Source organism: Acomys minous, assembly GCF_964271855.1.
Source record: "Acomys minous genome assembly, chromosome: 12".
In the NCBI taxonomy this organism is placed as follows: Eukaryota; Metazoa; Chordata; class Mammalia; order Rodentia; family Muridae; genus Acomys; species Acomys minous.
The window spans coordinates 72402930-72428508 of NC_140493.1; the positions used below are offsets into that span (position 1 = coordinate 72402930).

General features: G+C 40.2%; 1 protein-coding gene across 8 annotated transcripts in view; it reads left to right on the forward strand.

Moving 5' to 3' along the window:
* Window positions 1–25579, forward strand: part of NF1 (neurofibromin 1) — a 250177-nt gene that overhangs the window by 109388 nt on the left and 115210 nt on the right. For 7 of the 8 annotated variants that reach the window (XM_084750408.1, XM_084750415.1, XM_084750412.1 and 4 more), the window contains 14 exons: window positions 596–757; window positions 2652–2901; window positions 3400–3473; window positions 3672–3755; window positions 5448–5888; window positions 6286–6425; window positions 6706–6828; window positions 7475–7558; window positions 8587–8703; window positions 9271–9452; window positions 9961–10172; window positions 14913–15074; window positions 15207–15310; window positions 21552–21687. In XM_084750408.1, the coding sequence (XP_084606534.1) occupies window positions 596–757; window positions 2652–2901; window positions 3400–3473; window positions 3672–3755; window positions 5448–5888; window positions 6286–6425; window positions 6706–6828; window positions 7475–7558; window positions 8587–8703; window positions 9271–9452; window positions 9961–10172; window positions 14913–15074; window positions 15207–15310; window positions 21552–21687 (2271 nt within the window). The remainder of the gene's footprint in view (window positions 1–595; window positions 758–2651; window positions 2902–3399; window positions 3474–3671; window positions 3756–5447; window positions 5889–6285; window positions 6426–6705; window positions 6829–7474; window positions 7559–8586; window positions 8704–9270; window positions 9453–9960; window positions 10173–14912; window positions 15075–15206; window positions 15311–21551; window positions 21688–25579) is intronic. The other variant, XM_084750409.1, reaches the window with a different exon arrangement.

Below are 25579 nucleotides of genomic sequence, written 5' to 3' on the forward strand. Positions count from 1 at the left end.
TGGCTTCCAACCTAGCTGAGAAATAACTCCCAAGTTCAAAGGAAGAGATAGAAAGCGGTAGTGGAGGCCCCTGACATCTACTGCATGTGTGTGTATACTCTTACATATACACACACAAACAGTATTTTGCCCAAAAATTAAACATGAAATTAACATGTAATCCCACTATACTATGGACCTGGCAAAACAAACACACACACATACACGGGGGTGGGGTGGGGTGTGCAAAATACTGTGGCTGTGGAGTGTATCCAGCATATAACTTTATCTTTAAAAGTAAAGTTCTAATTATTCTGACAAGGCAAAATTGTTATCCATAACTCATATAGTGTTAAATTTTCTTGTAATAGATTTTATTTCACTAAGCATCCATGGTGGGCTTGATTTGGAAGGTAAACAACTGAGAGCTGTTTGAAAGAAAGACATTGCACAAGCCTTATTTACCACAGTGGGTAAAAGAATGTGCCTAACGGTGAATGAAGCATCGGGGTTGAGAGGAAGGCTTTCAGGGCTGCCTTTAAACGAAGTCAGCTCATGCTTAGTGGTGTTGTTCTTGGATGTCAATGCTTCGGCAAAACTTACTTCTCTTTTCCAGCAGGCAGATAGAAGTTCTTGTCACTCCCTCTTCCTTTATGGAGTAGGATGTGATGTACCTGCTGGTGGGAACAGCACTCAGATGTCAGTTGATCATGATGAGTTACTACGGACCTGTGCTCCTGGAGCATCTCTGCGGAAAGGAAAAGGAAATTCCTCCATGGTAGGTAACTTCCTTGTAACTCTCCTGCATTATCATGTCTGCTCTATTTTTCTGAATGGATGTTGGTAAATTTTCGTTAAATAATGTAGCACATTAGTTACAGATTGCTTAGAGTTTAATTGTGTTGCTGGCCACTGTGGAACCCTAGGCAAATTCTTCACTACTCTCTGTGTCAGTTTCTCACATTTAAAATGGAGATAACATGACATAGTGGGACACACCTATAATCCCAGGGTTCTAGAGACTGAGGCAGAAGGATCACACGTTAGGTTTTTTCTTTCTTTCTTTCTTTCTTTTGTTTGGTTTGTTTTTTTAAAGAGAAAGATATCACCATGTAGCCCTGGTTATCCTAGAGCTTTCTGTGTATATCAGGGCTGTACCAAATTGAGATCTCTGCCTGTACCACCATGCCTAGCCTTTTAAATTTTACTTCTTCTTCTTTTTTTAAATGTGTATGGGCATTTTTGTGTACCTGTATATCTGTTCACAGATGTGTGCCTATTGTCCACAGAGGCCAGAGAGGGCTTCTGATCCCGTCAGATCTGTGAGCTGGAGTCACAGATGGTTGTGAGTGCTGGGAAGCAAACCTAGGTCCTCTGGAAAAGCAGGAAGTGCTCTTAGTGCCCTTGGCTGTTGGCTTTACCCTTCTATTCTAGAGGGAACAAGTTTGAAACTAGCTTGGTCTATATAGTAAGGCTGCCTTAAAAGATAAATAAGCAGAAAGCAATAATTATAGTTAGTAAAAAAATTAAATAAAGCAGGTTTAATATTCTTGGTCCAGAGTCGTCAAGTTTAACTAGGTGAAATGTAAGTTGTACTGGATTATCAGACACTGTGGCTGATAGCTATAATCATTGGAATGGGAACCCTGTAAGAAAATCTATTCATATGCAGAAGTTGAACAAAAGAAGGTCCAAATTGACTGAAACTAAACACAATATTTATTTTGCTTATTATGTATAACTGTTGTTAAGATTTTATTTCTCTCCTTTTGCTTTAATTTTTATTTATGTATACATATATGTATATATGCAGTCACAGTGTCTTGCTTTGTAGCCCAGGCTAGTCCTGAATTCACTGTAATCCTCCTGCTTCAGTCTTGCAGGTCCTATGATTATGGGCAGTGATGCTTGGCAAGTTGTAAATGTTTAGACTGGGTCTCATGTAGGCCAGGCTAGCCTTGATCCTCTTGCCTCTTCCACACAAGTGCTGAGGTCATAGGTTTGTATTGCTTTGCCCAGCAGGACAATTATTTTTGTATGTAAATGTCCTTAAAAATATAAATCATAATATGAGCAGAATTATGAAATCATTGTGGAAGAATTTGCTTTTCAGATATAGCCTTTTTATTGTTGAGTTTTACTGTAGCCTGTTAAGGGGGAGCCTCACTGAGCCCTGCAGCAGCTGCAGTGTGTGCATTTCCTGCCTACTTTGCTTTGCTGTATAATGTGTTTCTGCAGTTCATGTTTGGGGAATGTCAGATCAGATCAGCATGTCTCGTGCCGCAGTGTTGGTTTTGGTGTCGTTGTTTGAGGCAGTGCCACCGTGTATTTATTGTTTCCCTCTAGGAAGCAGTGCTTCCTGCTGTTTCCTCTTCTTCTTGTTTATTGGTGACTCATAGGTAGATTACAGTTTGCTGCAGGAGACTCGCTCATGTGGTGTCTTACTTGTATATTTGTTATAGACTTTATTACCTATTTGAATTGAAATGCAGTACCATTCTGCAAGCCACACATTTGTTCGCATCATCTCATTTAGAGTAGGGTGCATCAGGAAAAGATCATATTATTAAAGAGGAGAACTCTTATTAGTTTTCTGTGGTGTGATAGATGGTGCATTGTTGAGTATGGAAATAAAGTCATCTAAGTTGCAGATATACCCTCCTGCCTCCTAGGATAGCACAACAGGGTGCAGTGGTCCCCCGCCAATATGCCGACAAGCCCAGACCAAGCTAGAAGTGGCCTTGTACATGTTTCTGTGGAGCCCTGACACTGAAGCTGTTCTGGTTGCTATGTCCTGTTTCCGCCACCTCTGTGAGGAAGCTGATATCCGGTGTGGGGTGGATGAAGTGTCAGTACACAACTTCTTGCCCAACTATAACACATTCATGGAATTTGCCTCTGTCAGCAATATGATGTCAACAGGTAAATGTGGCTGGTTTCTTTTTTCTTTCTTTTCAACTAAGTTACTTTGCCTGACATCTAATTATTTTTTACTGTGGAGTATATTCAAGATAACAGTTTGAAAGTTTCCAGAGCTAATTCAAATTGTTTACTTGAAATCCTTTTCTGAACAAGGTAGGATAAAATTCGGTGACATTTGAAATTGAATTTTTACTGTGCACATTTGTTAATAACTGGTACTGTAAATTGCTGTTAGTTATAGACTATAGAGATTACTCTGCTTGAATTGTAATTAGGGAGATTTTTAACACCTGGTCATATATTTCCGTGAACAGAGGGGGCTATGGCTGTTTTATGTTCAAGACATTATGGAGTTGGAGATCAGAGCTCTTGTAGGGTCGGAGAGGGAAGGTCTGTTCCTCACTCTGCTCTGTGTGTGGAGTAGAGTGGGGGGCTTAGCAAGTTCCTAGTTGTGAAGAGGGCTCGAAACACTAACTGGGTTTGCTTGTCTTTACTTAGGAAGAGCAGCACTTCAGAAAAGAGTGATGGCCCTGCTAAGGCGCATTGAGCACCCCACTTCAGGGAACACCGAGGTATGGCCTTAGCAGCGCAGCACCCTTCCCAGGCCCCCTCCTTCTTGTCAGCAGTGTGATCAGGGACAACTTTCGGAGCAAATCTGAGCTATGTGCATATTACAGTAGCCTGTTCTCAAACCTGCAGTTACATATTGACTTTACCATGTTGAGTTCACCCCTAAACTTGCTCCCTAGTGATAATTGACTTTATTTTAGGCCTGGGAAGATACACATGCAAAGTGGGAACAGGCTACAAAACTAATCCTTAACTACCCAAAAGCCAAAATGGAAGATGGCCAGGTGAGTTTGTTCAGTGAATTTTTTTGTGTATTAACTGATGTGTTGCTTCACTTGAGTACTGTGTGTGAGCTCTGCCGAGAGGATCCTCTGTAGAGTTGTTGTAAGATGACTTGTGCTTCATCTAGATCTGTACCGCCTCATCCTGCAGCTGTTAGCCACATGTGTCCACTAGAGTGTAACTTAAACTCGCTTAAATTAATTAATGAAACCTATTTCCTCATTTTCACAGCAGCCAGAGGTTAGCATTTATTTATTCACCACTCTGCTAGAAACCACTTAGCTGAAAGACCATTCATTTGCTCTTTGTGTTGTTTTCCCCTTTTTTGAAGTATTTCAAAGAACTTCTTTTTTTAAGTAATAACTATAGATGAGAAAAATAGAATTTCTAACAATTCTCATGTTGTATGCTTGTTTTGAGACAAGATGTAATTTCTCCCTGCTGGCCTGGAACTTGATAAGTAGAGCAGGCTGCCCTTGAGCTTGTAGTGGTCCTCCTTCCTTAACTTTCCAGATGCTGACGTTACAGGGTGTGCCACCTCGCCTGCCTCAGCATGCTGTATTGTTAGATACGCTAATTAAAGGATCTAGTGAGCAGACAAATGGAACCCATTTTAAGGTTAAATGCAATTTTAAACTTTGGACATTTCATTTATTATTATTAAGTATATCATTTCATTCATCAACTACCATCAACTGTCTATCCCCAGAAATTAATAATTAATTGGTATTTGTGTATAATTAATTTGTGTTATCTATACTGCTCTCATTATTAGGTCTTTGGGAGAAACTTTTTATCCTCTCATTGCTGTTTTCATGTTATGGTCCCTTAGAGCACAAAAAAGTTATTTTGAAGAAATAATACTGCCTTAGACCACTAAGTTTTTCTTGCTAGGTTGAGAGTGTTAACTCTTTCAGTCAGCATATAATTCATATGCTGTATAATTCTCTCTCGTTAAATGGCCAATCTAGTAGTTGTTTTTTGTATAGTCACAGAATTATATAACTGTGCATTGATATACAATTTTAGTATATTTTCGTCCTCTCAGAGAATGCCCCCTCCCCCAAACCTGATGCCAATTAGCCGTCTGTAGCTTTAACTTGTCATTTTTTTCCACCTCTTTGTCTCTACTTCTCCAGCCTTGAGTAGCTGCTAATCCGTGTTCTATTTCTACAAAATTACCCTTTCTGGCCACTTGTACAAGTGGAATCATAGATTATAAGCCTTGTAGACTGGCTTCCTTTCTCCTTTACTTGTTTTAAGATTTATCAATGTAAAGATCATCAGAGGTTTTTAGAAGTAGCTCTTTAATAATATGTACGGTAGGGACTGGAGAGAGAGGCTCGCTCAGTGGTTAAGAGCACTGGTTGCTCTTCTAGAGGACCTGGGTTCGATTCCCAGCACTCAAATGATGGCTTGGAATGGCCTGTAACACCAAGTCCAGGGGATCTAGCATCTTCCATTAGCCTTTTTAGATACCAGGCACATACCTGGTATACAGATACACATGCTGGCAAAATATTTATATACATAAAACTAAAATTAAAAAATAATAGTGCATATAGTAATTTCAGGCATCATTTAAACAAATATAACATGTACTTTTCCTACTGGAAAAGATGGAAAAGAGCAATTTGTAAGATTTTATTCAATCTCTGTTGAATTCATGCTTTTCACAAAAATGTCGTGTTTAGGCTGCAGAAAGCCTTCATAAGACCATTGTTAAGAGACGGATGTCCCATGTCAGTGGAGGAGGATCCATAGACTTGTCTGACACAGACTCCCTGCAGGAATGGATCAACATGACTGGCTTCCTTTGTGCTCTTGGAGGGGTGTGCCTGCAACAGAGAAGCAGCTCTGGCCTTCCAACCTACAGCCCACCTATGGGCCCTGTCAGTGAACGCAAAGGGTCTATGATTTCTGTAATGTCTTCTGAAGGGAATGTTGATACACCTGTCAGCAGATTTATGGACCGGCTTCTGTCCTTGATGGTGTGTAACCATGAAAAAGTGGGGCTTCAGATACGGACCAACGTTAAGGACCTGGTGGGTCTGGAGCTGAGTCCTGCTCTATACCCAATGTTGTTTAACAAACTGAAGAATACCATCAGCAAGTTTTTTGACTCTCAAGGACAGGTGAAGTCTTCTCCACTTTGTTTTTTGGGTTTTTTAAAGCTTTATCTATGAATACAATAATATGCTTGAAATAAATGGAGACTGTTTTCTTTCAAATTATTTAAGTTAGGTACCAACATGATAATTCACCCACAATTGTAAAAAATTGTCATAATTACAGGAAAAAACCATGTAATGTAGGGATTGGACTGCTTCTAAAGAACTCAGGCCTTGGGGTGTGCCTGGAGTTAGGAATCGTGGATATATGCATTAGTACCTATATCTATCAGTATATTTGTGTATTTGCCTGTGGTGTGCCTGAATGTGACAGTTACATCAGTGTTGTTGTCCTGATGATCTATTTTCTGTGTGTTGATGTTATATCACTAATGTATTTTGTTTTTATTTTTGTGTGTAGGTATTATTAACTGATAGCAATACTCAGTTTGTAGAACAAACCATAGCCATAATGAAGAACCTTCTGGATAATCATACTGAAGGCAGCTCTGAGCATCTGGGACAAGCTAGCATTGAAACAATGATGTTAAATCTGGTCAGGTAAGCATTCTGCTACTGAACCATAGCAGAGTTATATTTTAAGAGGGAAGGCCTCTTATACACCTATAATAGGTATGATTAAATAGTTCGCCAATTTTTTTTTCCACTACAGACCCAGTGTAAGATATGGCAATAAGATAGTCAAACTTTTTCTATGTTCCTACCTAAAGAAATTTAAAGTTTAAAGTTACATTTACTTAATTTTACTTAAAGATTAAAGTATTTAGGATACCTTATCATTTGTCCATATCTAATCATTTTTTATTCTGTGTTTAATTAGATATGTTCGTGTTCTTGGGAATATGGTCCATGCAATTCAAATAAAAACTAAACTATGTCAGCTAGTTGAAGTCATGATGGCCAGAAGAGATGACCTCTCATTCTGTCAAGAGATGAAATTTAGGTGAGTTCTCAGAAGAGCAAAGTATGGTCTTGTAAGTGTTACATGGAATGGAGAGTAGAAAAGAAGTTGTGTGTGGATGTGCGGGGAAAGGGAGGCGGGTAAAAAGTGTTGTGCTTGTTTGTTTTCTGCCCATGGCTATCTGTTCTTCTGTTTCGTTTTCTTTCTTTTTTTATTTTTCTTTTCTTTCTTTCTTTCTTTCTTTCTTTTTTTTTTTAATTTCCCCTTTTCTAAAACTAATTTATGGGCACTAAAAGTTTGATTCTGTTTCTATACTGGCAATAGAGCAAAGGGCCAGTGCAAAGGGTCAGCATCTGATTTGTGTCTGTTTCTGCCCTTCTGATGCTCATTACTCATGATAGCAGCATCTGTTCTGTGAAGTCATACTGGATTTCTTGCCCTTTTGCCCTTTTAGAACAGTCTTTTGGTGTGCTGGCATACACCTGCAGTCCCAGCTCCGGAGTCTAAGACCTCTGTCTAGGTATAAGTCTTAGATTCTGACTAAGTCACCTTAATCAGAAGGCTAAGGCAAGCAGCTCAAGGCCAGCTTGAGCTATACAACTGTGCAATAAAACATTTGTCTAAATAATCAAACGGTAAGTGTGTGTTAAAAATTTGTTTGCTTTTTTTCCTTTCCATCATTCTGCAGGAATAAGATGGTAGAATACCTAACAGACTGGGTTATGGGAACGTCAAACCAAGCCGCAGATGATGATGTAAAGTGTCTTACAAGGTAAAACAAAACCAAACCAAATCAGAGAGACTCATGAAAGCCACTACAGGGGTAGCTGTTAGGCATATAACACATCGTATTTAAGTTGTTTTAGAAGTGGTAAACTTTGGCATTTGAAATAAAATCTTTATTTTAATGGAAATATTCTTAGTTGAAACAAATATGCTGGAGGCTTAGGAAGGTGGTATTGGCTTAGGAAGAATGTTTAACAGTTATGGAGAAAGAAGATACATTCGATTATATTATTTATGATTAGATAAAGATATTGATTGAGGAATATAATTGTAGTGAGTCTTCCTAAGGCATAATTGCTTAGGTGTTTTTTAATCACAGGGAGTTGATCAGAAATGATAACTATGATCCCTATGACAACTTCATTTGTTTTTCTGGCCAAACATAATTTGATTGTATATACTTTTTATTGGTTAGCTGACTGAGTTTCTTATTGTCATCATCATCATCTTCATTATTACCATTTGGTTTTTCAAGAATATCCTGACTGTCCTGGAACTCACTCTGTAAACCAGGCTGGCATCAAACTCAGGCGTCTAACTGCATTTACCTCCTGAGTACTGGGATTAAAGGTGTGTGCCACCAATGGGGCTGGAGAGATGGCTCAGAGGTTAAGAGCACTGGCTGCTCCAAAGGTCCTGAGTTCAGTTCCCAGCATGGTGGCTCACAGCCATCTATAATGAGATCTGGTGCCCTCTTCTGCTTTGCAGACAGCACTACTGTCACCCATTGATTTTTTTTTTTATACTGTGATGTTGGAGCTTGAACCTGTAAGACTTTTAGATGCTAAATTGGACTGTGTCCTTAGCTCCATAATTTTGATTTAACATAGATATTATGCTAAAGATTACTAGTCTGTAAATTTCCCCATCAGTTTGAAGTCTTTGTGTATGTGTTCAAGGCTTGGTGTATTTACTGATATTATTTAGGTTGTGCTTATAATTTAGTTAGTGAAATAGAGAGCTCCTTAAATTTGTGTCTGAAAGGCTCATAGTTTCTAAATTACTTCTCTTTAGAGACTTGGACCAAGCAAGCATGGAAGCAGTCGTTTCACTCCTCGCTGGTCTCCCGCTGCAGCCTGAAGAAGGAGATGGGGTGGAGCTGATGGAGGCCAAATCACAGTTATTTCTTAAGTAAATTTCAACCACCAAAAACCACAGCAAAAAGCAAATGCAGCTTCCTCCCTCAGAACAAAGAAATGTAACCAAAGTAGCTAATTATTGTATTTAAAAGTAGACCTAACTGCTTTTCTATTGTGGCCATTGGCTGGTCTCATAAACACACTGTATCCACTTGTAAGATAGAAAAATTGGTTCGTGTTGTTTTTTGTTTTTCTTTTAAAGAGAACAGTGTGATCATTGAATTTTTTTCTTGTAACAAATCTAGATTGTTTTGTTAAGTCATTTTAAGTGACCATGTCTAAACTATTTGGACCATTAGTTTTATAGCTAAATATTAAAAATAACATTTGCCAGCAAACACAGCATACCTTTCATGCTTATGTCATGAAATGAATACTGTACTTTGTCAGGATAAAATAATTCCTAATAATGAGCCCCATTGACTTCTTTCCATAAGATTAGAAAAGCAAGTAATCACAGCCACACATAGTGTCACGTGTGATCACCCAGAATGTATGTTTAGCTTTCTGGTTGGTGTGGCCTTCACTGTGTATAAAGGTCAATGTTTGTATTTTCCAGGTACTTCACATTATTTATGAACCTTTTGAATGACTGTAGTGAAGTTGAAGATGAAAATGCACAAACAGGTGGCAGGAAACGTGGCATGTCTCGGAGGCTGGCATCCCTGAGGCACTGTACAGTGCTTGCAATGTCAAACCTACTCAATGCTAATGTGGACAGTGGACTCATGCACTCCATAGGTGAGATCAAATGAAAGTCACATATAAAACTGGCCCAACATGGTGGTGCACAGCTTTAAATCCCATCAACTGAAGCAAGAAACAGGAGGATATCTGAGGTCAAGGCTAGCCTGGTCTACACAGTGAATTCCAGGACAGCCAATGCTACACAGTGGCTCTGTCTACAAACAAACAGACAAAACCAGAAAAGAAGTATGAGACCTCGAGAGTATGAGCTGGGCTGGAAGAACTGCTCAGTGGTTTAGAGCCCTGGCTGGTCTTCCAGAGGCCATAGGGTCAGTTCCCGGCAGTTACATGGTAACTCATGATTGTCCATAACTCCAGACCCGGGGATATGGTAGTGCCTCCTGCCTTCCTGGTAATCAGGCACACATGTGATGCTTAGACATACCTGAAAAGACTCAAACATGTTAAAAAAAAAAAAAGCCTCGGGTTGACATGACATGTAAGATGGAAATTGCCTTGCTCAAGCTATGGTAGTAAGTTTGCATCTGTCTGTCCTTGTCAGGCTTAGGTTATCACAAGGATCTCCAGACAAGAGCTACATTTATGGAAGTTCTGACCAAAATCCTTCAACAAGGAACTGAATTCGACACACTTGCTGAAACGGTGTTGGCAGATCGGTTTGAGAGACTTGTGGAACTGGTCACAATGATGGGAGACCAGGGAGAGCTCCCTATAGCTATGGCCCTGGCCAATGTGGTCCCTTGCTCTCAGTGGGTGAGTTTACTGAGAAAGTGGAGAAGTGGAGTGTCTTGACTTACAGCCAATGCTGCAAAAATAAGTTTGTTTTGATAAACTCAATGTTTTAGTTAGTAAATGCTTATTAAGTGAACTTATAAAATTTAAGAAGTAGAAAACATTATGTAATGTAGAGCTGAGAATGTAGCTCAGTTGGTAGAATGCTTTCCCTAGCACCACAGAAAATCCATCATGGTTGTGCATGCCTGTGATCTCAGCACTTGAAGGGCCGGAGCAGGAGGTCAGAAGTTCAGGGTCCTCCTTGCTTAGATAGTGAAGTTGAGGCCAGCTTGAATAAAAGTGGACCAACTTGAGGCATTAATCTTTTTTTTATGAGTGTATTTTGTTTTCAGCTATGGAGAAGTGGTTGGTACTCCTACCTCTGACTAGTACTTTGTTTCATTCCACCCCATTGTAAAAGTCCACTTAATTACCAATGAACAGAAAATGGAAAACCACTAGTGTGGTCTCACATCTATACATATTAGATAAAGTAATTAGTGAACCTAACTTTAGGACACACGCGTAGTCCTAACACTTGGGAAGTGGAGGCAAGAGAATCAGGAATCAAAGGCCATTTCGGCTACATAGCAAGTTCAAGGCCAATTTGGGATACATAAGACCCTGTCTTAGAATAAAACGGATTGATTTGGTCTTCTGAGTTTATTTTGTGTTCTGGGATTGATGCCAGGGCCTCGTACATGTTAGGCAAATGCTTTCTCCTTGAGTTGCACCCTCCACCCATAAAGCTACGATATTGTTAATAATACAGTTGAAAACTTTGAGGAAACTTCTCTATATTTCCATTTTAAAAAGCCATGTGGATCCCTGTGTTGTTGCCTGTACCTTTAATCCCAGTATTGGAGACACAAAGGCAGATGGATCTTTGAGAGTTCAAGGTCAACCTGGTCTATATGGCAAGTTCCAGGCCAGCTGGAGCTACATGGTACATGGGGAAACCCTTTCTCCCCCATCCCTGCCTCCTCTTTTTTTTCTCTTAAAGCCTTGTGGTTTATCCCACCCCCACCCCCAAAAAGACTTTAATAAGAGTAATTTCTGATTACTAAGGTAATCTTAGTTTTTTCTTAAAAGCTATGATGGAAGGGTGAGGAACTGGAGTGACGACAGTTCAGTCTTCCAGGACTGGGATTGGATTCCCAGCTCTCCCATGGCCACTCACAACTGCTTGCAACTCCAGTCTAAAGAGATTGGGTGTTCTCTTCTGGTCTCAGTAGGCAAAACAACCACTCACATTACATTAACAACAAAACCCAAGAAAACCTTCCTGTAGAAGAGGCTGGAGACATGGCTTGGGGGTTAAGCGTGTTGTTGCTTGCTGCTGTATAAAAGGGCTGGATCACAGATCCCAGTAGTCATATGGAGCAGCTCATAAACACATGCTAACCAGCTCCAAGAGATCTAAGACCTCTTTCTGGCCTCTATGGACATACATGCACTGTGTACTTATTTATGTACACGGAAATTGAAAATATACAATTAAACACCTAAAAGTTAAAAACAGAGGCTGTGACCTCATGTTTCTTATATCTAAAAATAAAGCTCATGTTCTTTGCCCTGATTTATAACCCTACATCTAACCTGGGCCCCACTGTATCTCTGCCTTCAGCTGATGCTGAGGCCCTTTTTTATGTTCCTCATATGCTAACTGTTTCTGCTCTAGAGCACCATTGCTGCTGCCACTGCTGCTGCTGCAGGCACTGCCACTGCTGCTGTTGCTGCTTTCTAAAATGTTTCTGTGATTGTTTTGATTTGATTTAATTTGGCTTTAGTAAGACTATTTAACATGAGCTCTGTTCTTACCTGATTTTTTTTTTTCCTTTAAAGTCGAGGAAGGGTCTCACCTTGTGGCTCTGGCTGGCGTAAAACTCACTATGTAGACAGGCTGGCTTGAAACTAGGGATCCACCGGGCATGGTGGTACACATCTTTAATCCCAGTACTTGGAGGCAGGCAGATCCTTGTGAATTTGAGGCCAGCCTGGTCGACAAAGTGAGTCCAGGAGAGCCAAGGGGGAAAGAAACTAGAGATCCACCTGCCTTTGTCTTCTAAATGCTGGGGTCACAGGCATGCACCCCCACAGCTGTTTTTAAAAATATATTTTATTAATTTATTCATAGTACATCTCAATTGTTATCCCATCCCTTGTATCCTCCTAGTCCTCCCTCCCACAACTGACTTACTTAATAATTCCAATTTTATGCCCATTGATGAGCAGCACTCCTAAGTTATCTTCTTCATGCCAAAAAATATTTTACACATCTTCAAATGCATCAAAAATAAATATTCTCAATTATTTTTAGCATTTACCTGTAATTAAAAATAATTTACTAGTTTTCTTTTTGTAATTATTTTTATTTTTCAAGACAGGGTTTTTCTCTGTGTAGCCTTGGCTGTCCTAGACTTTGCTTTGTAGACCAGACTGGCCTTGAATTTACAGAGATTTACTTTCCTCTACCTCCCTCAGTGCTGGGATTACAGGCTCAGCTATTAGTTTTCTTTCTTTCTTTCTTTCTTTCTTTCTTTCTTTCTTTCCTTCTTTTCTTTCTTTCTTTCTTTCTTTCCTTCTTTTTTCTTTCTTTCTTTCTTTCTTTTACAGGCTCAGCTATTAGTTTTCTTTCTTTCTTTCTTTCTTTCTTTCTTTCTTTCTTTCTTTCTTTCTTTCTTTCTTTCACTTTTTGTGGTTTTTTGAGACAGGGTTTCTCTATGTAGCCCTGGATTTCCTGGAACTGTCTTTGCTTTGCAGACTAAGCTGGCCTCCAACTCACAGAGATCTGCCTGCCTCTGCCTCCTGAGTGTGGAGGGTTTTTTTGTTTGTTTGTTTGTTTTTTGTTTTTGTTTTGTTTTTTTTGTTTTTTGTTTTTTGTTTTTTTTTGAGACAGGGTTTCGCTGTGTAGCCTTGGCTGGCCTGGACTCGCTTTGTAGACCAGGCTGGCTTTGAACTTGCTGAGATCATCCTGCTGGGATCAAAGAGTCAAGGTCTGGTGATGCAGCCTAGTGGTAGAGTTCTTGTCTACCATACATGAGACTACCTTTTTTTTTTTTTTTCTTTCATGTTTTGCTTGCATGTATGTCTATGTGAGGGTGTCAGATCTTGGAGTTACAGACAGTTGTGAGCTGCCATGTGGGTGCTGGGAATTGAACTCTGGTCAGTGCTCTTAACTACCAAGCCATCTCTCCAGCCCCCACATGAGAGTATTTTTGATTCCTAATACAAGAAAACAAAAGCTGACTTAAGTCTAAGAAGCTTCATTTTATTTTCTTGCAATAAGTATTTCTGAGATTTATATTAGATGACTTAATTAATCAATTTGTTAAATATTTTTACTTACTTCTTTGGAAATAGGATCTCTCTGTATACACCTGGCTGGCCTAGACTTTTTTGTGTAGAACCAGGTTACAGCTTCAAATGCACGAAGTTCCTTTGCCTTCTGTTGCAGGGATTAAAGACATACCTGGACTCAATTACTTAAAATTTGTTGCGATTTTATTTTATTTTTTTTTTATATACATAGATATTTTGTTTATACTCAGCCCGGCCTCAAGTTTATAATCTTCCTGCCTCCACTTCTTGGGTACTGTGGTTACAAGTATGTACTATCACATTGATTGGAACTTTACCTAAAGGTGAACAAAAAATTAAATTATTTAAAAATTTAATTTGACTATGTAAATACATGCTTTAAAATTCAGTTGTTCAGAGTTCTCAGGATTTAGCAGAAGGGATGAGAGTAGAAAGACGTTCACCATGGGGGCCTCGTTTAAACCCGTACCCTGTGCTAGACAAGCTAGATCCCAAGCCCAGCAACTTCCAATTGTCCCGAGATTCTTGTCCTTTTTACTTAACTTCGTACGGAGGGTAGTTTTCTATTTTGTCACAGATGCATTGGATAGCTGTAGGGAGTAAGCAGGATGCTGGGTGTTCGTAATTCTCTGGCTTCTGGGGTACTGTGGTGAGGATGGCTCAGCCGGTTCCCTTACTCCGGTGTCTTGCTCTTAACCCTGGGACCAGGCCAGGCTGAGGTGAGGGCTTTGGACCATGCCGGCTCTTATTATTGTCTGAAACGTGAGGACTCCTTTCGTTACAGCTACCACTGTTTTCTCTGTCTCCTCTCAATATTGGGTTTAACAGTGAATTACAGTTTTACCAATTGTGTAAAACAAAACAAAACAAAAACCACAAACATTTCTGTTATCAAGAAAATAATAGGAAGATTGGCCTCATTCCTAACTCTCTAGTTTTGTGTACATCTAACTGAATTTTGGTTTTAAATATTTAGTCATATCCCCACCCCCTTTCTGATTTTTTAAATAATATTTTAGTGTTTGCATTTTTGTTGTTTTTCTGCCTTGGTCCTATTGTGTTTAATCAGTTCTATGACCATTGTTGAAAGTGAACTCTTATTTCATGGTGTGATTGGAGCCAACTATGGAAGGCTTTCTGTCTTGGGGTGAAGCCTCAACGTCTCATCATTCACCAGTTAGTCCTCAGCATCACAACGACTAGAAACAGGTGTAAGAAGGCATCTCTTCTCAGGTAGATGAATATAAATCCCGGGAGTAATTAGTTATTGTTTCCCTTGATTTGACAGGGGATTGTGGACTTCAGATTGGCTTCTTTTCTAACCTTGTACAATCTTTAAATCTGCTAAAGAAAAAAAGTAAAATTGTTCACACAAACCCAATTTTATTTTGTTACCAGGATGAGCTGGCTCGGGTTCTGGTCACTCTGTTCGACTCTCGGCATTTGCTCTACCAGCTGCTCTGGAACATGTTCTCTAAGGAAGTAGAACTGGCAGATTCCATGCAGACGCTCTTCCGAGGCAACAGCCTGGCCAGTAAGATAATGACATTCTGCTTCAAGGTTTGTATCATTCATACGGTGTGTATGTGTGTCCTAGGTCTTTTGAGAAGAAATTATTTACACAGTGTGTTAAGTTGATTATCTTTTTAATGCAGGATGTGTGAATCTGTGCCTAATTGTGCGTTTCTTTAGGTGTATGGTGCTACTTACCTACAAAAGCTCTTGGACCCTTTATTACGAATTGTTATCACATCTTCAGATTGGCAGCATGTTAGCTTTGAAGTGGATCCTACCAGGTTTGTCATCTTGTCACAGTTGCACCCTCACTGCTCCCCAGTACTGCATGAGGCCAACCTCGTCTCATGTTTCAGTCCTTGGCTTTTGTTGTTGTTGTTGGTGGTGGTTTTTTTGTTTTTTGTTTTTTCATAAAGACAGTACATTACTATGTAGCCCAAACTGTCCTTGGGCTTGAATCTTCCTGCCTCATTTCTGCAGTACTGGGGTTTTACACTAAAAGAACACAAATACATTTTTCCTTAAAGAATAAAAACACTAACAGATATCATTAAAGGCACCTTGAGTACTACCCACAGATGCCTTTCTAGTTTATTCTGTTCTTTTCCCATTCATTTGTATAAATGCATATGTAATTGTAAAAGATGTATACTGTAGTGTGAGTGCTTAATTTAAAAGGATCTGTGGTTTACAACTTCTTTTGATTTAGCCATGGGTCTTAGCTCTTTCTATGAAAGTCTATGAAGATTAATCTTACTCTTTTATACTGCCACACAGTATTACATAGTTGAGCTCTGAGTATTTGCTCAATAGCGCAGCCCTTTGACTTTTGCCATAGCTTTCTTCTTATTTTTGTTTTGAGGCAGGGTCTCTCTGTGTAGCCCTGGCTGTCCTGGAGCTCACTCTATAGACCAGGCTGGCCTTGATCTCAGAGATCCACCTGCTGCTGCCTCCCAAGTGCTGGGATTAAAGGCGTGAGCTACCTTGCCCAGATCAACTTTATTGTTATTATTTTAGCTCTGTCTTTTCCATACTCAAGCTATTTGCTATAGAAATGATTTTTCTAAAGGCAGATGAGTCCTTTCCTTTATTTTGTTTTAGTGATGTTGATAATTGTTACTCAGGTCCTTCTGCATGCTATAAAGCATCCTACCACCAAGCTTAAGCCCAGCCCTAGCAGAAATTTTTTTGTCACTTATGAGAAGCCATCACTGGTTCACTTTTGACAGCGACGTGCAGCACAGATGTTTGCTTTGTATAAGCCACCTTTACCTCATCTCATATTTCATACTCACTCTGTACTTTATGCTACAAGGAAATGTACATATTTAAAATTTTTCTTGCACAAAGTTCTTTGGATTAGACATACCTAATGTTTCTCATGTCTGGGTTTTCAAATTATTTATTTATTTATTTTTATATGTTCATTGGTGTTTAACCTGTATGAGGGTGTCGGACCCCAGGAAAGGAGTTAAAGATGTGAGCTGCCATGCGGGTGCTGAGAATTGAACCCAGGTCCTCTGTTAGAGCAGTCAGTGCTCTTAACTGCTGAACATCTCTCCAGCCTCCTCATGTCTGTTTTTAAAGAAATACTGTTTTTGTGTGTGTGTGCATGCTATATGTTTGTGGTATACATGTGAAGGTCAGAGGACACTTCTAGGAATCAATAGCCCTTCTTGGCAAGTCCCTTCATTTATTGAGCCAGCTTGTCAGCTCAATCCTTCATTTCTGATTACATTAAAAAAATCAAGGAAGCTGACTCAGTATATGGCTGAGTGGTAAATCACTTGCCTGGTAGCACATGTAAGGCCCTTGGTTCCATCCTTAGCAAAACATGAATGTGTGCACACACACACACACTAAGAAGATGTAGGAAAGGGAGACATCCATAAATCAGGTGGAACTTTTACTTCTGATAAAAGTGACTGTTGAGGGGCTGGAGAGATGACTCAGTGATTAACAGCACTTGTGTTTTCTAGAGGACCTGGGGTCAGTTCCCAACATCCATATTAGGTGGCTTACAACTGCCTATAAGTGCAGTTTCAAGGCATCTTCTAGCCTCGGAGGGCACCTAAATGTGTAGCATACACTCACATAGATTCATATACATAAACAAAAACCTTAAGAAACTTGGTGAAAGTGATTTTAGATCCCAAGGGCACACAGGCTTGTTGACACTTGAGACTGTGACACACATCGACAAGTCAAGACTTCGGAAGTCTACTCTCCCATGTTCACAGAAAAAAAAGGAAAAAAAAAAAAAGAATTGCTTAGACCTGGTGGCACTCAGAGGAAGGACAGCAGGTTACCAAGAAGAGACTTGATACCTTATGAGCATATACAGGGGGAGGTAATCCCCCTCAGGAACAGTCATAGGGGAGGGTAATAAGGGGAAAATGGGAGGGAGGGAAGAATGGGAGGATACAAGGGATGGGATAACCATTGAGATGTAACAAGAATAAATTAATAAAGTAAAAAAAAAAGATTTCTGAAGGGCTGAAGATGTAGCTCAGTGATGCTGTGCTTGCCACAAATGCATAAGGCTCTGTGTTAGCTCCCTGAGAAAGCTGGAAAAAGAAAAGAAAAGGAGAAGGGGGTGTAGGGGAAGAGAGGGTCAGAGGACGGGGGAGGAAGAGCGAGACAGATTGGCAGAAAGAAGGAGAAACAGCTAGCACATGCAGTTTAGATGGTGTTTGGCTTTAGCCACACTGGGAACCAAACTCTGGACACACATACACTATACAAGTCCTCTGCCACTGAGCCACATTTTAGCTAACAGTAACTTGTTTTAGGTCCAACAGAGGACTGTGCTCACAAGGTAAACCATTCCAAAGTTGAGTAGGAACAGAACAGGTGACTGCAGGGCCCACCATGGGGAATAGCTGCTAGAACTAGGAACCAGTAGGGATGCCTAGACCACACTTGACCAATTGCTGAAGGTGGAGTGTGGGCTAGCTTAAAAATTAGAAAGTTGAAGATATAGCTCAGCTGTAGAGTACCCTGGGTTCTGTCTTCATCTCTTAAAAAGAAAAAAATTTAGAATTCCTGGGACCTAGTCTGAAGGGGCTACCTCACCTTTTTGAGTTTTACCTTCAAAAGCCTTGCTGGGTTTCCAAGAAGGGGAGAGAAAATTTTTTCTCTGTGCTTTGGGAGAAGAAAAAGAGATAGAATCATTTCAAACTATGCTTGATGGATTCTATTATCCTTAAGCAGTGTTCGTTTCAAGAGAAAACCACTCTTTCCTAGCCTTACACGTGGAGGATGGGCATGTAGCTACTCTACCCCTCCACCCCACCCATAGCCTTTCTGTCACACATGTGGAGAAAGATTTGGGGAAAGCTAAATCCTTCTAAAGGTTGCAGTCCAGGGACTGTGGAATCAGTTCTTACAGCAGTGCCCTCCATATGACCTGCATCATGTGGGCTCCAGTATAGCATCAGTGAATTATACTGCAGCACAGAACTCTGGAAGTTTCCAGGGAAACCTGAAAACAAGGACAGCAGAGAAAGTGGACACCCGCAGCTCCACGAGCCATTCAGCACAGCTAACTCCCAAGCAGATAAAAGCGTCACACCAGCGGCCTGTTTACCTCAGGGTTTCTCAGTCCATATACCTACCTTTCAGCAGAACAATTACAAGGCATAGAGGACAGGTTTGGTCTAAAGAGATCTGAAGAGACAAAACAGGCAGCAGAACTGGAGTTGGATGTGGTGGACGTTTTGGAATTTTATATTGAATATTTGAAATAACTGGATATTATGCTGATAGCCCCAGTGGGGGAAAATATGGACAACATGAAAGGGCCAGTGACTTTAAATATAAGCAAGAGAGGAATACTAACAAGGAATACAAAAGGAGAAAGTGCTAGAAAAACAACAAAACAGATTGGTCATGATGAACTAGTAAGTAGATGCAGTGGAGGAAGGGTCCGTGAGGTGAAGGTGCACTAGTAGAAAGCTCCAAACTGAAAGGAAATGAAAACACACCTTCCCAAAATGATAGAGATGGTGATAGAGGAACATAGAAACCTACAGCACTAAACATGCATCAGAAGGGAAGACAGAAAGATGTTCTAAACTTCCATTTTAAGAAATTAGAGGGAAAGGAGGGGTAGGAAGATAACCCAGTCAGTAATGGTTTCTTGTGCAGGCGTGAGGACTTGAATTTGAGCCCAGAACCCATATGAAAAAATTGCTGGGTAGAAGTGTTGGTTGCTTCCTTCCTTTAGAAGCTTGATGGTGCCTCCAGCACACTGAAGGCTAGAACTTAAGTAGCAAGTTTTATAAGAACTAGTTCTCCCATGTCAGTCTCTCACTTACTTGAGGATTTCATCAATGAGGATGCTGTATTTGCATCATTTGCACTTGCCTCCAGCTCTTTCTGTGCTCTCTCAACTGCTTACTCTTGAATTTAGAATACCTTCTAGAATTATTTTGCTGTGTGTGTGTGTGTGTGTGTGTGTGTGTGTGTGTGTGTGTGTGCGCGCATGCGCGCTTACATACATTCAACATGATGAGTCCAATTAATGTTGCCCTTATTTGCATGTTTTAGGGCTGACCAGTTAGGATTGAGGTCTCATTTTTTCATTTTTGAAATAAAATAAATGAACAATAAAAAAAATTTGGTTCTCCCTGCCTCAACGGCCATTAATTGTCTGGACTCTTCATCAACAGTGAGGCCTTAGTAAAATTGGCTTCCATCCACATAGGCGTGTCTACTGGTGTGATGTTTGCAGGTCCCGAGCAGGCAGCCTGAGAGTTCGTGGGAATAGCATCCAGTCTTGTCAAAAAGGCAAGGCCATCCAGTAGTTGACCAGGTCCTCAGGTTTTTTACAGTTAGTCCCCTTCTTCCTTGATGCTCCCTGAGCCTTAGGAATAGGGATTGTATTAGAGATGTCACATTTGAGGCTGGAGAGCCCACAACCACTGACCCACAGGCTCTTGTAGGTCTCTCTAACAACCTTAAGAACTGCAGTGCAGGTTCCTACCTACTAGATCAACTCAGGTTGAGCATCCCGAAGTCAAAAAGGCTCTAAAAACTAAAACTTTTAGAACATGGTGTTGGTACTCAAAAAGTTTCAGATTTTTAGAACACTTAGATTTGGGGTTGCTTAACTGGTAACGTTTATGTAGGTAATCCAAAGTCAGAAAAAAAACAAAAAACAAAAAACGAAAAAACTGAAACACTTACCCAAACGTGTTGCATAAGTGGTATTCAACCTATACACCAAATGTGAGTGAGGGAATAAGAATTTTTATACAGTGTTGAAGAGATGTTACTAAAAGTTAAATTAACATATGTTTAACTTCCAAGAAATGCCAGTGTTTGTTAACAGGGCCAGTGGAACTCTTGTATATGCACAGATCTGTTCACTGAAGTGGTATCTATAAAAGTGAACAGAAAAATAATTTTAGACAGTTCCTGTAGACCAGGCTAGCCTCAGACTCCATGTACTTGAAGCTGGCCTTGAACTCTTGATGCTCTTCCTTCTACTTTCCTAGTGCTGGCTATACCTAGTAAAAGTGAAAAGTTTTAAATACTCATTAGCAGAGCAGATAAATCACTGTATACAATACGGTATGTTTTTATGCTGAAGGTGAGTACATCTAATCTGCATGAATGAACATACATAATCCCAGAAACCTGATGTAGAGGGAATGATAAAAGACACACTTTATTAATATTATTAATGAAGATTTGAAAAACCATCACTGTTCATATGTATGTGCTGCCCATTGTGGTAGTGCATGCTTTTGGTCCCAGCACTCAGGAGGCAGAGACAGGTGAACCTGCTATTCAAGTTTGAGGCCAGCCAGGGCTACACAGTAAATCCTGTCTCCAAAACAAAATAACAAAAATAAGCGTGAACACAAACACAGGGCTGTGGGGATTGGTCAGCAGGTAAAGGTACCTACAGTTTAGTCTGGTGACCAGAGGTCACTCTGAAAATCACACATGGTTGGAAGAGGGACTTGACTCACACAAGTTGTCATGTGAGCCGCACATGCACACATGCACACACAGTAAACAACAAGCAAAAAGTAAAACGACACAAAGCACTAGTATTTCTGTACCAACAAAAAATTCTAAAATATATAATATATAGGCCTGATTTTATGTTAAATTTCTGGTTACCTCAGACTTGTTTTTGTCGTGGTTATTGTTTTCTTTGTTTTTGACTGGGTCCTGTAGCTCGTGTTAGCCTCAAACTTGCTACGAAACTAAGAAAAACCTTCAATGTGGACCCCCTGCCTGCACCTGAGTTGTGGAATTTCTGTTTTGGGTTTGTTAGTTTGTATTCGAGACCGGGTTTCAATTTGCAGCCAGTGCTGACCTCAACATCACTGTATAGGTCAGTCTGGCCCCAAACCCCTGATAGCCATTTATCTCTCCTTATGAATACTAAAATTAGTGCCAGCCAGCACATTGGCATTATAGAGCACATTTGTGTTTTATTTCTGTCCGAATCTAAGCCTTGTGAGGAGTGATTTTGTTTCAATAGTCATGTTTGCTTTGTTACAGGTTAGAACCTTCTGAGAGCCTTGAGGAAAACCAGAGGAACCTTCTTCAGATGACAGAGAAGTTCTTCCATGCCATCATCAGTTCCTCTTCAGAATTCCCCTCTCAGCTGCGAAGTGTCTGCCATTGCTTATACCAGGTATGCTGAAAGTTCAAGATTGCCGTTCTCAACCCAAAGCAAATGAAGAGGAATGCTGTGTGCAGTGTCAGCGGCTGACCGTCATCTGGACACATGATTTAATACGGGATAGAGAGATGGCTCAGTAGTTTGGAGCACTGGCTGCTCTTGCTTAGGAGCCAGGTTTGGTTTCCAGCACCCGCATGACGGCTTACTACCATTTCTAACTCCAGTCGCAAGGGATCCAGTGCTCTCCTGACCTCCTCAGGCACCAGACATGCATGTGGTGCATATACATAAAACCAGGCAAAACACCTATACATGTAAGATAAAATAAAATTTTAAAGAGCTATTGTTAGATTGGCTTTGAGAGAAACTTCATGTTTTCTTCAGAGATATTTAAGGAACTTTAAGGAAAATAAATTAATCTTCCTTATGTTGAAAGCAGCTTAAAACTCACTTAATGGGTGCTGGGCGTGGTGGCGCACACCTTTAATCCCAGCACTTGGTAGGCAGAGGCAGGTGGATATCTGTGAGCTCTCCGTCCTGTAGACCAGGAGAGCCTGGTCTACAGAATGAGTCAGGTCAGGCAAGCCTTTGTTACACAGAGAAACCCTGTCGCAAAAAAACCAAAAACAGCAACAATAAAACAATTCACTGACTGTTCTGAAATGAGGTATGTTACGCAGTTTTGCTCATCTTCTGCCTAAATTACTTGAGGCAAGCTCATTGCTTTCTGCATTATAAATAACTTGATCTGTTAATTTTGGTTTCCGCTTCAAGAGATCACTGATTTGTGTCCTGTTTTCTCAGGACAGGCTAAATGTCCTGTGTCTTTTATATAGAATGCTGCTTGTAAGATACATTCTACCACCATCCAGTAGCTAACAGACTTTCTAACACTGTCACAGCAAACAGTGCTCAGAAGAGTTCAGATGTCCACAGGGATTCCCTCCATGTTGAAAGAATGAGGCCTGTGCTCTTCTACATATTCTGTTTTTGAATTATGTATTCAGTTTTAGGAATAAGTTCTTCCAAGGGATGGCCTATAAATCTGCATCAACTTTTCAAAAAGGAAAAAAGACTACCATAGGGTCTGGGTTTGGAATCAGGGTGCAAATAGGGAAATTCACTAAAAAACCCATGTAGTTCTGATTTTGCAGTGTCATCCCAACCTTTTTTTTCTTGGCTTACAGCTTCAGTTGCTTAGAGACATTAACATCATCAGCGAAATCACCATTTTAAAAAGCTGTCTGAGGCTGCTTTTCCCCATTGCTATTTTAAAAGATGCATCTGCTGTGTCTATAAAAAGAAAACTTTGCATACATAGAAATATGACAAAATGCACTTTGCATTCAGTTTGTGAATGTGTTATGACTTTACTGCCTTTTCAAAAAGCTCCAGGAAGCTCCGTGTAGTTGAGTCAACTGTGAGGCTAGAGAATGGGTTAGTGACAGTATAGTGTCGTGCATTGCCGGGTTTCCTGTAACTTTACTCTTAGGTTTCTCTTTAAATTCAATATATTTGCTTTTCTGTTTGTAAAATGAGGCTGATAAGAAACAGCACACATTTAAAAGTCTGAATCAGCTTTTTAGTTTTTAGAAAGAAAATGGGCTTCTAAAATGACAGTGGCCTTGTGTCAGTTGGTTGAAAATGAATGAGGATTGTACCGCTCACATGTTCTGTTGTATTAGATTTTAAGAGAAGCTCTTCATGTGGCTCTCCATAATGAAAAATATGTTTGTATGATCAGCAAACTTGGACACAGGTTGAGAACATTATACTAATAATGTAAAAAGAATAGGACACTTAATGAGCGTGCGGGAAATACTTTGTGAAGGAACAAGTTTATCATTTCTACTACTTTTAAGTAAGCAGGATTCTTGCCAGCTTTCCTAGTTAGGTGTGGAGGAAAAGGTGAGGACAGGGAAGTGCTGACGGGTGGATCACTACCACTGTGTGTTGTGCTGTGCAGCTTAGAGCACAGCTCACAGCAGCCTGCGTTGCCTTCCCACTTGGTTACCACCTTAAAGCTTCATGGAGAGCACATGCAGATGTTCCTGTGCATCGTTTATAGAGGTAAACTTAGCGCCGGCTACCATGGAGCGCAGTTCTTGTTATAACTAAGATTTTGTTTGTAATAAGCAAATTTTACAGTGAATAAAGACAAAGATAGAAATAAAAAAGCTTCAGATTAATATGTTTTTTCATTGAGTCTTAATTTGTTTGCTCTTTGGTTAGCATTTTTTAAATTTGTGGGGTTTTTTGTTTTGTTTTGTTTCTCTTGGGCTTTAATGTGCCCATGTAACATTGGCAGTGACGTAATGGTATCCTTGTACTTTTATGCTCTGCTGTTGAAGGATGGGAAACCATTTTTTTTTTCTTAGTAAACAGAGCTCCTGCTTTGGAGATCTTCTGGGGAAACTGAGGTGCTAAGTGAGTTTATGGCTAGCTAATTTTTACATGAGTTCAGATTTGGGTCTTTAAGCCTTTTTGTATATTGTAATTGCCTTTTTTATTTATAAAAGAAATGTATAACAGATTTGTAATTAAACTTTTTCCTCACAAACTATTTATTTTCTTTCTGATAAATTTGGACCAAAGAGAAAATATAGAGTGGATATTCAGTTCTGGTAAAAAAAAAATTGAGAAACAGCTACTGTGATTTTAAGTAAACATCATCTTTCCCAGCAAAGCTTCTTCTCCAAATGAGTTTATACATATATGTGTGTTAAAGCTACAAAGGTAATCACATACCATAGTTAAGGGGGAAAGAAACCACTGCATATTTACATAGTTGTACTTTTATAAGCAGCTCTAAACCCTCAATCAAATATCACTGAGATGAGCTTTTACCCCTGCCTGCTAGGCCTAGGATCATGCTGGTGTCTAGGTATACAGGAGCGCTGGATGCATAGATGATGGATGGATAGGTGATGGATGAATGCATCGATGGATGGATGGATGGATAGATAGATGATGGGTGAGTTGGATAGATGGATGATGGGTGAGTGGATAGATGATGGGTGAGTGGATAGATGATGGGTGAGTGGATAGATGATAGGTGAGTGGATAGATGATGGGTGAGTGGATAGATAGATGATGGGTGAGTGGATAGATGGATGATGGGTGAGTGGATAGATGATGGGTGAGTGGATAGATGGATGATGGGTGAGTGGATAGATAGATGATGGGTGAGTGGATAGATAGATGATGGGTGAGTGGATAGATGGATGATGGGTGAGTGGATAGATGGATGATGGGTGAGTGGATAGATGGATGATGGGTGAGTGGATAGATAGATGATGGGTGAGTGGATAGATAGATGATGGGTGAGTGGATAGATAGATGATGGGTGAGTGGATAGATGGATGATGGGTGAGTGGATAGATGATGGGTGAGTGGATAGATAGATGATGGGTGAGTGGATAGATAGATGATGGGTGAGTGGATAGATAGATGATGGGTGAGTGGATAGATGGATGATGGGTGAGTGGATAGATGGATGATGGGTGAGTGGATAGATGATGGGTGAGTGGATAGATGGATGATGGGTGAGTGGATAGAGAGATGATGGGTGAGTGGATAGATGATGGGTGAGTGGATAGATAGATGATGGGTGAGTGGATAGATGGATGATGGGTGAGTGGATAGATGGATGATGGGTGAGTGGATAGATGGATGATGGGTGAGTGGATAGAGAGATGATGGGTGAGTGGATAGATGATGGGTGAGTGGATAGATGGATGATGGGTGAGTAGATAGATGGATGATGGGTGAGTAGATAGATGGATGATGGGTGAGTAGATAGATAGATGATGGGTGAGTGGATAGATGGATGATGGGTGAGTGGATAGATGGATGATGGGTGAGTGGATAGAGAGATGATGGGTGAGTGGATAGATGATGGGTG